Source organism: Capra hircus, chromosome 19 (genome assembly GCF_001704415.2).
Source record: "Capra hircus breed San Clemente chromosome 19, ASM170441v1, whole genome shotgun sequence".
NCBI lineage: Eukaryota > Metazoa > Chordata > Mammalia > Artiodactyla > Bovidae > Capra > Capra hircus.
The window spans coordinates 9,005,415-9,018,972 of NC_030826.1; the positions used below are offsets into that span (position 1 = coordinate 9,005,415).

Consider the following 13,558-nt stretch of genomic DNA (forward strand, 5'->3'; position numbering starts at 1 on the left):
CTAAAACCAAGAGAATGAGAATAACAGTTAATATTGACTAAAGTCAATGATAATAATAAAAGCCTTGATATTGAAGGCTTTTTCTAAATTTTCTAAATATAGATGATATTCAAATATTTTTCCTCCAATTAAATAAATTAATTTTTTAAATACATTTAACCTTCTATATAGTCCTAGTGTTTATTTTTTCTTTTATGGAGTTTATGAAGATTTAAAGTGAGCCAATGAGATTATCGATTCAAACAGAACTCCCAATGTGTTGAACTCTGTTTAAAGGTAAAATTTTTTTAATTTTACTACAATTTAACAGGAACTTCTCATTTTAGAAAGCCAGTTTGCAATTTGAAAAGAAAGCCATTGTGTTTAGTTATTTGGACCTCTAAAGAAAATGCTACTGATGAGTATTATACATACAGAAATATTTATACAGGCAATATTATAACCTATACTTAACTGATAAAAGTGAAAATTAGAAGGTATGACTGTTTGGGCTGTAACTGTCCTCTAGATTTCAACTACTTGAAGTTGCCTGGGTTAAAATTTTACATTTTTTGTTTGTTTTTTCTTCAATCATAGAGGACCTCGAGACAGAATCCCCACAGTCATTTGAATGACTCCTGAGAACATGGGAACTGGCGCTGTAATGCACTTACGCCTGCACTTCTCTGGCGTTCATCATGTACTGCTTTCCACTGGTAAAGCTGTATCCCCTCAGTCGGTCTAGGCAAGGGGGCTGTCCTTTGTATTCCCATAGGACCTGCCACAGAGTTTGGAAGTGAAGACCCCACAGTATAAGACCCCAAGTGTAAGACATGGAGAGACTCCAGAGCAGCCCCCACTCTCAGTTAGGATCTTGGCCTAGAGTTCATAAAGAGCCTCTGTTGCTTTGAAAGCGCAATCCAGGACAAAGGCCACCTGGTGCTGTGACTCCACGGCGTGACTTACTGTATGCACAGGCACCGGGTTAGGTAATGCTAAGTTGCAGCAAGGTATTTTTCTGTCTGTTCACTTGCTTTTAAGCAAGCCTTCTAGTTGACTAGGGATCAAAGACAAAAGAGACCCTACGGCACTCCATAATATCTTCTTAATGGAATGTTCAGGGAGAAAATCTCTGCCAACATCTGCTTTTTAATCTTCCCACAATGACCCAAAGAAGTTTAAAATACATAAATAAGGTTTGCTAAAAATGCTGGCCAGTAAGACATGGCAGTAGATTGGCAGTTCCTGTGACTGGCAAAGCACTAATGTGAGTTTATTTCTTCCTCTGTAAAATGAAATGATTGGATTAGGTTTTTTTCTAACTTGAAATCTGATGATTATATTTTACAAATGGGGGCTATTCCTCTGCCCTCCCACCCAAAACTGTATTTTACCCCAGGTAAGGAAAACTGAATAGGACCTAATTCCAGTAAAAGGCCAATAAAGTCCTTCACAAAATTTAAAAAGAAATTTGGCCACAAGATTTTTAAACTTAGATTAGCCAATATGATTCTAAGTAGAAGATATGACAGTGAAAGAACACAAAACTGGAAGCATGTGAAAGATTTTTCCTTTAAGAATGGATAATTTGTAATACTGTAGAAAGCAGGAGAAAAAAGAATGGAAATCTATGGTCATTTTTTAGGAAACAGCAAGATTAGCAGGCATAAAACATAAGGTCTTCAGTCTTATCCAAATTATTCTACAGAAATAACAGCAACAGTGTTTCTCAATTATCAGTTAGTTATGCACAATAGTACCCTTTTGATATATTAGCATGCATAAAATTGATAGGTAATGATAACTGACTATGCTATTTAAAATTACAGTAATATATGGTTGATTTCCATCTTAATAGAAGTGCTCTAAATTTTTAAAAAACAAACAGGGGTCTTAAAGATAGTTATATTGCCATCCTGAAGAAAGATCACTGCTTCAGATTCAGGATTGAAATATCTAAATAATATAATTTCCTAAAAAATGTGAGACTTTGTGTTTACAATTTTAAAAACCCTAATTTAAATCACTTTGATTATTTTGGTGTTTCTGAATTTGAAATTAAATACAAACTCTAATATATTAAAAAATATCAAGAGAAAATGAACTGTAATGTTTAGAACCCAGATAAAAAGAAGAGTATGTAAAGTAGCTTATCTGTTATTTAAAAACAAACACACAACAAATAATGAATGTTTTTTAAAGAGATTCAAAGTTTTCTGTGATAGCAAACAGAAACTGAAGGGTCCAAGGCCTCCTACCTTAGGAAAAGCAATGGGGCTTAAAGGACAGAAGACAAACAGATGTGGAAAAGTCTAGCCTCTGTTCTCTGACTTCAGGGACCAAACAGGCACACAGGGCCAGAATTGTTCTGCATATATGAAAACAAATTAGTAAAATATCTTTTATTCTTATGCGTCTTTGAGTGAAACCACCATGATGAAGGACTGTAAGGAAATGGCACCCCACTCCAGTATTCCTGCCTGGAAAATCCCACGGACGGGCGTGGGGCGGGGAGCCTGGCGGGCTACAGTCCATGGGGTCGCAAAGAGTCGGACATGAATGAAGGGACTTAGTGCACCTGCACACACAGGCACTTCTTGATGCAGTTTCACTTAATATTGGGAGAGCACAATTCCTTAACTACACATAAGCAGTCTTTGTCAGATACCAATTTTTGTATCTAAGGTCATCTTAGGTCAGGCCAACCTTCTTATAACTGCACTGTTAATACTGTTGTCTGTCTGACTTCTACTAACGTATACAAAGACTTTTCAAATTAAGTAAACTCAAGGTTAAGTTAGTTTTGAGAATTTGGTTTCATTTCTGAAATAACTGGGATTATTCTAGGATAAAAGCTCTTAATCTAGAATCTTTGCATTCTTACATGTGTCTCAGAGATTCTCTCCACTGGGATTTTATGCAAAATTGTACATTAAGTACATACGGTCAATAACTTCCATCACATTTTCAAAGGGGCCAGTGACCCCCTCTCCAGAAAAAAAGATCGAAAGCCACTGTGTTAGGGTATCTCAGGATCAGAATTGGGATTCACAAGCCCCAAGGACTAAGAAGGTAAGTTCCTTTGGATGCATGCTAATATCTTATAACCGGGTTTCCCAGGTGGTTCAGTGGTAAAGAATCTGCCTGCTAATGCAGAAGACATGGATTCAAGATCCCTGGGTTGGGAAGATGCCCTGGAGAAGGAAATGACAGCCCACTCCAGTATTCTTCTTGCCTGGAAAATTCCATGGACAGAGGAGCCTGGTTGGCTACACCCCAGAGGGGGTCGCAAAGAATCAGACCTGACTGAGCACAGCACACGTGCACATACCATCTTATCATCACAGATTTTACACCAGTACCCCAAGACATTTTTCTTGGAAAATGAGAATTTCCTAAAAAGCAGGGATTGGGCTAGTTATTAAAACTAAGTAAGTGCTGTGTAAAGGATATTGATTACACCAAACAAATTATTTATAGCCATGTCCACAGTTTGAAAATGACCATCAAGGAGACAGTGTAGTGTCAGTGATAAGTCAGAGAGAGAACAGAGTGCAGCATGCTCTATCAAGCCCAAAGCACTCACAATAATTGACTTCAAAAAATGTACTTAAGAAATGTGATGAGATAAATAAGTCTGTTCCATCCTAGAGTGATCTCTGACCAATCACAGCCACTCAGCACCACCATAATGCTCCTTATATTCATTCAATAAATATTTATTGAGTACCGCCTATGGGAAGAGCACCAAGTACACTAACACCCTGTTCCCCAAAACACAGCTCTGAACTGGAGAGATGAAAGCCCTGCTTTCACAGAGCTCACAGCCTCCTGAAGGGAGACAGCATAAGTGTGTCACACTGCACGAAGTTTCTAAAGCAAAGCCAAGCCGGGCGGAGAACAGGAGCCCTGGGGGAACAGGAAGAGCCCCTCAGAACAGGCCCAGGAAGGCCTCACTGAGAAGGCGTATTTCACACTTGGGGCTGACGTCTGAGGGACTAAGAGAAGAAAGTGCTTGGGATATAAGTGGGACGAGGAAGTGGAAGGGCCCTGAGGTGGGAGCAGGCCTGGCTTAGCTGAAGGACAACAAGGTCACAGCGACTGGAGCAGAGTGAGGGGTGAGGAGGCAAGGGGTGCAGGTGCCAGGCCAGATCCTGCAGGCCCTCACAGCTCATTGTGAAAACTCTGGCTCCAACTCCAACAATTCTCAACAAAACAATGAATGCAGGTCACAGAGTCAGCTCAGAGGGCTTTTGAGACATAAAGTTGGCACCCTGCTTCATCAATAGCTGAATTACCAAATTGAGCAACATAGGTCCCAATAGAGGATATTGGGACCACATCCCATATCTCAGCCACTGACAATATTTTAGCTTTCGAGGATTTCCCTGAGAAAAGCACATCCTTGGATCACTTAAAAAGTGGACTATTCATCTATCTCCTGCAAAGTACACAGGGTCCATTTATTTCTGAGTGACTTTGTTCTAAGATAATTAACTTGCTTTCTCTCTCATTAAGTTTCCTTTTCTATAAAATGGAGTATCACCCGTATTTGGTTTGCAAGTATTTGTGAATCATTTTAAGCTCCTCGGAAGAAAATCGCTACAGAAATTTGATGGAACATCATCATACACTTCTCTGACAACAATACCCTGCTATCAATTCTGGTTCCTGACAGAATATTTATAATAGTACATTGCTCATTTATAACATCTTTTCCTCTAGTGTACTTAGTAATTTGAAAGGAGTAAGGGAAGGGGGGAAGCACATAAAATTAAAGACATCTCAGTGGATAAAATGTAAAGGCTTTTTTTAAAATTTAAAACCAAACAAAACCTTGAGCCTCAGGGATATCTTAAAAACTGTATAAAAAGTTAACTATGACTAATTTGTAGATAAAGAAAATTACAACACACACACACAGTTTACCACAAAAACCAAGGAAATGCCTACCCCTGGAATCAGCTCAAAGGACACTAAATAGCCTGGTAGGGGCAATAACCAAGGGCACAGCTCATTCATTACTTCCTACAACCAGAGAGATTTATGAATTTGAACTTACAGCAATTCTGCTGCATTTCCACATGAAGTACAGAATGATTATATATACAAATCTGTCTGATGGGTACTTTTACATAAGTGAGACACCTCCTTAATCTGAAAAATTATCAATAAAAACATCTGCAGCTTCCTTCTCTCTTCTGGGTGCCACACTTCGAACAACAAAGCCAAGTCAAGCTGGGATCCCAGGAGGCAAGCACCTCAGCCTGCTTGTGTGCACAGAGGATTTACATCCGATAGTATACTTCTGACTACATTCCAAAGTCAATCATAAATTAACTGAATTTTCTGCACCCCCACTAACATAAATAACTGAGAGTTGACTGTACTTCAAATAGGTATACTTCTTTTAAAGGCTGGCCTCAGGGGCAAAATTACAAAATCTTTGAAATCTCTGCTTCCAAGAAGCTCTGACTTGAGCAATGACAGTTAGATGCATGCTACTTCAAAGTTTATCATTTCATGTTCCTATGTTAAACAACTTACTGTTATAAAATGAAGAGAAAGGTAATGATAATTGTTACACTAAAACAGATATACCAAGTAAATAACATTCTGATTTACAAATATCTTTGTGAATGAAGCACAAATAAAGAGAAATGGAAGAACTATATATAGTTTGGATTAACTGCACAGAACAATACTCATCATTTGCATTCTCTTCTCTTCTGGAAATAAGTTCATCATTTATATAAGGCCTACCCTGGTGTTCATCTGCAGCATTTTTGATGCACAAAATTCTAGAGTGAGAACAGCATGAGCTCTGGGGTTCAAGCTCCAGCCGTGCCACTTACTTTTAGACTTTGGCAAATAGCTTTGAGACTCACTTTGAGCCTCCATTTCTTTACCTATAATATGTGAAAATAAAAGTACTGTATGTCTACTGTATGATATCACTTCTATGTGCAATCTAAAAAATACAACAACTAGTGAATATAACAGCAACAAAAAACCAAGCAGACTCACAGAGAACGAACTAGTGGCTCTCCCAGCGGGGGCAGGGAGGAGGAGCGGCAATACAGGGCTGGAAGGGTAGGAGGTACCAATATTACGTATAAAATGAGCTACAAGGATATATTGTACAACACAGGGAATATAGGCAATACTTCGTAACTATGAATGGAGTTATACCTTCAATAACTGTGAATCACTATATTGTGTATTTGTAACATACGCTGTCCTGTGTGTATTTAGTCGTGTCTGACTCTTGCGACCCCCCAGACTGTAGCCTGCCAGGCTCCTCTCTTCATGGGATTCTCCAGGCCAGAATACTGGGCTGGGTTGCCATTTCCTTCTCTAGGGCATCTTCCCGACCCAGGAATCGAACCCGGGTCTCCTGCATTGCAGGTAGACTCTTTACCGACTGAGCTATGAGGGAAGCCCTGTGACTTATATAATCTTGTACATTAACTCTACTTCAGTTAAAAACACAATTAAAAAACATCTGCCCTAATCTTAAAAAAAAAAAAAAAGGACTGTCTTTCTCTCTTGAAGATATAATGGAGATTCAGTGAGCTAATGCATGAAAAGTGCATGGCACAAGTTCAGTTATACAGATGCAAACCTAAAGCCTAGAAAGGTAGAAACTATCTTGTCACCCAACTACTCAGTGGCAGGGTTGGAGCTAAAAGTCAGGTCCCTTTAGTTACAGTTTAATCACTTTGTCAACTGCAGGTTTGCCATACAGCACTGTCTCTCTGGCTTTGGCCAAAACTGAAACTATGAAGCTTTCTCTTCCTCCCCAAAACGTTCACTTCAGGCCCTGACTACAAATAAAGTGAGAATGCAAAGATAGGATAACTATGTGTTGACTAATAGGTAAATGAAGGGGCAAGCAGAGACACCGTGCAAGGGGGAATTTGTCCAGGAGGTGTTCACTGCTGCTGGCCAAATGCTGCACTACCACAGCTTCCATTGCAGGTCTGAAGCCTCAGGGCAGCACATTCTAATCTTGATCATAACTTTAACCTGGAGTCTAAGAAAATCCAGGACAACCAGCTAAGCAGGAAGAATGTGATGGTTAAAGAATCAGTGACCTCTCCTGTGCTACACTAAGATCCTCTTGGGCTTCTGCTTTGAGGAGAAGGAAAATGAATTTTGGGCTGTCCCTCTAAGTCACATTTATTAATAAAGAGCAAGAATTGAGAAAGAAAACAGGACTATAATCATTTTTAGAAGTGGTAGCAACAATATCACTAAGAAATAATATAAACAAACATTGATAAGAGGTTAACAAACCAGAAAGCTGGACAGTGAGACAGCGCATAAGCTCCAGCTCATTTTCCTTCTACAGTTGTATAAACCAGGAGAAAAAAAAAAAAGAGTATATTCGAAAGAATGGTCAAAACAAAAAGAATAATAGTGTAATCGCTACCAGTGTCTTTATCACACTGCCAAGTAATTATAGTTTCCTTGGCATGAATTTGTGTGTGTGTCCCCCCCACATTCTGCTTTTTCTTTGAGATATAATTGATATATAACACTGTATTATTTTTAGGTGTATAATATGATTTGACATACATATATATTGTGAAATGATCACCACAATAAGTTTAGTTTACACCCATCATTACTCATAATTATAAAAAAAATTTTTTTTGGATCTGGATTTTTGATGGCTAGTTAGGGAAATACTGAGAGAGAAGACTGGTAGAAGGTTATCCTAAATATAAACATTAAATGGGAAACAGATTTAAAAAGGAGCAGGAAATCAGAAAAGAGGGAGAGACAGGATTCTGGCAAATGTAGAGGAAACCTAAGAAGTAGACACTTTAAAGACAATGGCAAACCCGCACAGGGATTTGAAATAATACGGTTGTGCAGAGAAGCGGCTCTTGGGCCAAATAGGAAGGAAAACAATATAATTTGGTCAAGACTAAGATGGGGAGTTTTGAAACGGAAAAGAGACGATTTGAGAAATGAAAGAAATATGGCCAAGGCAACACTTCCTCTTTTATTTTGACTTTCTTATAGTACTTTAAAGAGAATATTATAATTTAAGATTCTGAACATATACTGTACAATAGATATAACTCTTGGTAAAGAGAAAACTGAGGAATAAGAATCAGGACAAAAATTCACCAAGACCTGGTCTTGTACATATAGCCATCAGATGAAACTGAGACAAACAAAATTATTTTAGGAGAAAGTTCTATGGTCTATTTTATTATTAAACAGAATAACAATACTTGGGGCACACTGTCACAGGATGTTTCTCTTTGTTTAAGGAAAATCCAAATTGCAATACAAATGAAAATCCAGTTAATTTGGTCCTTATGAAATAGTACATACACTGAAATAACTGAACAAAATGTAAAGACATGTCAGATTTTATGAAACTTCTGGAAATTACAGAAACCACAATAACGCAGTCATCATTATTTTTTTTAATTCATTGTCCTCATAACTTCACATTTCCCAATGCATTGCATGCCCAGTTTTACAAAGACTTAACTGCATCTTTGAAGATAATCAAGCTTAACAGGCAGCTAGAATAATTCATAGGTAGAAGGATATATGGAATTATCCAAAATTCTGCAACGCCAACAGAGAAAACTGTCTTTGGATTTGTGACACCAGGGGACAGATATCCACCAAGAAAGCTGAAGTGCAGCAAAGCACAGCTCTAGGACATTCAAACAGAACTTGAGCCGAGTGGAAGGCTTGGTTAACCACAGTTGAGTAAACCTGTGTTGCAGTGTAATCTGATAAGGAACCAACAGCATGGATTCTAGAAGTGTACACCATGTGTCCCTAACACGCTAGACTTCTTTGAAAGAGTTAATCAAATAGTGGATAAAAAAGAACTGATGCATCTCATTCAAAAGTTTTTTTTTTAAGTCTCTCATAAGAGATTAAGAAAATTTAGTAATTATTGTGGATTAAAACTTAATAGACCATAAACCAGGACCAATACTGAAAATCTCCAGAGATTAATACTAAGCTAGTATACAAATTTATTACTGACCCTGACATAGAAGAAGCTTGCACGGAGAGAAAAGGTGAAGAAAAGACTGGAAATTGCCAATGACGCAAACTAGCTACTGGAAAGCCTAGAAAGGTCCTGCTGAATAACAGTGAGATGTGCTCTTCACAAAGTGAAGAAGCAATACTTAAAGGACAGTGATAGACTCAAAGTTAATAGGTGGGAAAAAAAGGATTAAGCAACACTTACCAGCATGAGAAAAAGGGCAAAATAGGAGAAGACATGATAAAGATTGACTAAGTAATAAATCGCAAAGAGAATGCCAGCTAATATCTCTTACGTACCTTTTCCTTTATGAATATACAGAAACTGTACGTAGAGATGTATTACAATAGAAGACAAAAAAATTAAAATAAAAGAGGACACTATTTAATGCAGCATATAATTAACCCATTGAACATGCTGCCACAGGATATTAATAATGCACAAAGCTTAGTACAGCTTCCAAGGCCTCAGAGCTACCAGAATACGAATCCATCCTGAAATTACTCAGGGCAAGAAATGAAAATGGAGTACATACCTCACTCATGCTTCAGGGTATTAACCAGGCAAAGTCAGAAAGGAAGTTTCCTTCCTAACTGTTGTATTCAAAATGATTTATGGTTTCAACTTTTAGATATTCCTAAGTCTGTCCTAAAGTTCAAATTAAATACACCCTTTTCCAAAAGTTCTTACACTGTTTTTTCCAGATATATTCTTTTTGCCTGTCTATTTTTCTAAATAGCAGAGCCTTCCTTTTCACCCAATTCTTCTTCCACTTCACTTATCCCAGCTTCAAAATATTGCCTACGAAGTGATTGTGAACAGCCACTAAGATATACATAAAACTGTGTTGGGCAAAAAGAGTTCTATAATTTGTTAAATTTTCTCAGCTTTTTCCTTTGAGTGGACCAAAATTTAAATTAATACAATATTTTGGTTCTGTTCATATCAGGCAATAAAAATCTGAGCTTGGATGCTAAGATGAATCATATTTAACATTTTCACCTGTGACTGAGAGCTACAGCAAGAAATGTTCTTTGATAAAATGAATTTTAATCAATAATATAATTTTATAGAGTAAGATACTAGAATGCCACATTAAAAAGAGGGCTCTACCTTTGCAGGCTGGGGGTGGAGGGGTATAAGCAATTCATCTATGAAATGCTATGGCCTCAGTCAGTTCATAAATTAAACACATATAGAGTAGGCTATGAATGAGTTATGGGCAAATTTCACAACTGCAAAGCCTAAGAAACTGTCTGAAAAACTCTATGGGTCAATAAAACACAGATGTTACATTTAAAAGTTTTGAAAATAATAAAATTAAGTGCAGACAAGACCAAAGTGATCAGGAGGCAGGCTTACGCCTTGTGCCCATTTTGTAACCCAATCCTCTCCATTTCGGGCTTAGCAATAAGGTGCCCCACATGGTATAAAGCCAACCGTAGCATTCAAGCTTGACTGAATTTTAAAAGTGACACAGTGATCAAATATGCTCCAAAGGCATTCTAGAACGTCAGGGTGCTGCTGACCATCAAAATCAACTGTAGTGGTCACCTCAAATCTAAAACAGGATATAAGTACACTCTTTGAGTTAATTAAATACAAGCCCATATATTTCATCTATTAAAAAAAAAAAAAAGTGTCCAGAATATATCACTTGCAAAGAAAGGTCTTATTATGTAATGTAGTGTAATACCAGAGTTAAGAATAAGCAGATGATCTTATAAAATACAGCATTTATGTTTCTTCTCCAGTATAAACTCAGAATTTGCTTTAGAATGTCAATAAGTAACATGTTTAACAAGATAAAACAAATAGAAAGCCAGGCAGCAGAGCCCTTCTGTGGAATTCGATTTGGGAGACAAAAGAAGGAAGGTATATTTCAAACAGATGGAAAGTGAAAAATAATAAAGTCATCCTTACCTGCATTAATTTTCCTTCTGCTGGAGTTATTTCAGCAACACCAGCAAACACGCCTTCCAAAGTGAGATTCAGTTTTCCTGTGGGGTCCATTTTCAAGGGGATCACTCTGATAATAGCCTTCTGCTCAGCTGATCTTTCAGACTCCACCGCCGCTGCCAGTACCAGTCCCGTGCGTCCAAAGCCTGCCTGCAGGGTAGCCATCAGCAGCCAGGGCCAGAGGGCAGCCAGCTGTAGCTGGTGGCCACCACTCATGCTACCAGCTGCAGCGATGCACTTCGGCCATACATACCGCTTCCAGTAGCTAAGACCAAACGCAGGTTCTCAAATCCAGACAAATGGCGGAAAAGAAATTTCTGCGTCAGTTTCAGAAAGCCGAGTTGTAGTTTTGGCCCTTCCCTTCTCTAAAGTATATTCCCAAGGACAGGTGATATTCCTGCTCAAGCAGGGAAGAAGGTTATTGTCAGCCTACTTCTGCTTCAGGTATGTCATTTTCTCCCATCTTCACTATGATTAGTAAAGATATCGCACTTCTCTTGGGAATTCTCAGTGTTGCTTGAGGTTGAATGTCACATCCTGAATTTTTATTATGTCAGATCACCTGGTGCTGGTCTTCCATATGCAACAAGTTCTCGAGCCACTAAACCCAATGTTAATGAACAAAACAAGGCAAAGTAAACGACTAAGGCCATGCATCAAAGGTGAGAGTGAAAAACTCCAGCTCAGAAAATGAAGAGGTGGCCCTTTTAAGTTACAAAACTTGTCAATGGTAAAAAAACTAAAGATCACAGAGCTTCTTTTTTAAGGGGAAGGAGAGGGAACAATATTTCAGACCACACCTGAGAGATAGCCAAAGATGCTACATGTATTCATAAAAGTTTCAACATTAAACTGTACTTCAGCGTAGCCAAAGTTCCAGGCCCATTGAACCTATAACACTTTTCATGAACTTAAATATACTGAGTTTTAAATTTTCCACCTAGATTTGCTAGTAAGTTAGGTGCTGATTTATATGTCTTCACATATTCACAGGATAAATCTGAGCATCACAATCTTTTCCAATTTTCATAATTAGAAGAATATTTGAAAAGGTTGGCTTTCCAATTATCTTTTCCAGTTGAAATTCCTATTTCTATCTTTATCTTCCTTTCTATCTTAGGGATTCCTCCTTTTATTCTCCTACTTGAGAATACCAAGCACTGTGATTTCCCATGAGATGCTTTTGGAAACTACTTTATTATCCAGATCTTATAATCTGTAATTTTCTGGGTTCATATTAAAACAAAGGACTATTCCTAACACGTTTTCAAATTCCTTGAGGAGGTGGGGAATAAAAGACAGGGGGAGTAAGGAGGTGATTAGTCTACAAGCTCTAAGTAGAATGCCCTGAAAAAGTAAAAATAATCCTGAGTAGAGTAGATCTGTGCTATTTCTAGGCACACTTGAGAATTTGGGTCTTTGTACAAACAAAATCTTATTCTAAGATTTCAAAATGTGCACCCTTAAGTAAATATAAATGCACTTCAACCACAAAGCCCACTGTGTTCAGAGGTCAAGTTAAAAAATCTTATTAAGTCTTCAGAATAAGTGCTGAAAAGCCAAGCAATTGAATATGAACCTGTTATATAGATTCTTTTCTTTCGCTGAGGCAGAAGGAGAAAAAAAAAAAGAATTTCAAAAGAAATCTGCAAACCTGTTGTGCTGTCGGGCCCACTGGAATCCACGGGGGTGAAACAAATTCAATTATGCTTTTATAGATCCTGCTCAAGAAAAGGTTTCAACTGCTTAACCAAGTACAGTTCATTCTTCCACCTTCTTACTCTGCAACCAAACCAAGTGCCCCACACTGCAGGTAGGAGCCGAGAAATTCCGCAGCCTGAAAAAATAATCCATGCAGGTCAAAGGCAGAAACTTACTCCAAGGTTAGAGCTACTGTCCCCAAGAACTCTAAAACCACTGAGAGAGGATCCGAAACCATTTCTGAAATCTCCTTTCTAACAAAAGTCCTTTTTCTCCCCAAACAGCATATAAAAATGATGAGATCTTGAAAGAGCAAAGAAGCAAATACATCAGCAACAATTCACTACCAGGAACACAGACAATCCCAAAGGGAGAAGGCAAGGTCTCTGAATCATGGATAGACTTGGAAAGTTCGGAAGGATTCAAGTGCTTCCCTTCCAGAAAGACAATTCTGGATCAACTCCCTAGAGGAGGAAGCCTGTGGTTTGTAATTGGTGTTCTAGCTCGGACTCCCTCCCCTGGGACTGCAATCACGCTCTCTACCTGCTGACACAGTGAGGGTGGAGCGGCCAGAGGCAGCCGCCCCGTCCCGCCCCCTCCTCCTGGCTGCCTGGGGCACGGTGCGCGCACACTTCACCAGACACGTTCCTGAGCTCGCTCTTCGCTCGGCTCCCCGACTCCCTCTATTGAGCCACGGCCACACTGCACCCAGTTCAGTCCTCAATACCTTTCTCTGAGTGAGCAAGCTGCCGCACGTAAATCAAGGCCACGTGAACAGATAGGTAAGCAGATTCTGCAACGCAAGAGGCAGATGGCGGGATGAGGAAATAAAGACCAAAAAAAACCAAAAAACCAAAAACCCATAAGATAAAATAATGGACACAACGT

General features: G+C 38.6%; 1 protein-coding gene across 3 annotated transcripts in view; it reads right to left on the minus strand.

The window, feature by feature from the left end:
* Window positions 1-13,202, minus strand: part of RNF43 (ring finger protein 43) — a 69,121-nt gene extending 55,919 nt beyond the window's left edge. The window contains exons 1-2 of one of the 3 annotated variants that reach the window (XM_018064117.1): window positions 12,624-13,202; window positions 10,934-11,570 (exon numbers count right to left, since the gene is read on the minus strand). In XM_018064117.1, coding sequence (XP_017919606.1) covers window positions 10,934-11,185 — 252 coding nt within the window. In that variant the 5' untranslated portion in view covers window positions 11,186-11,570; window positions 12,624-13,202. Of the gene's footprint in view, window positions 1-10,933 lie in introns of all 3 variants that reach the window. The other 2 variants (XM_018064118.1, XM_018064116.1) reach the window with 2 other exon arrangements.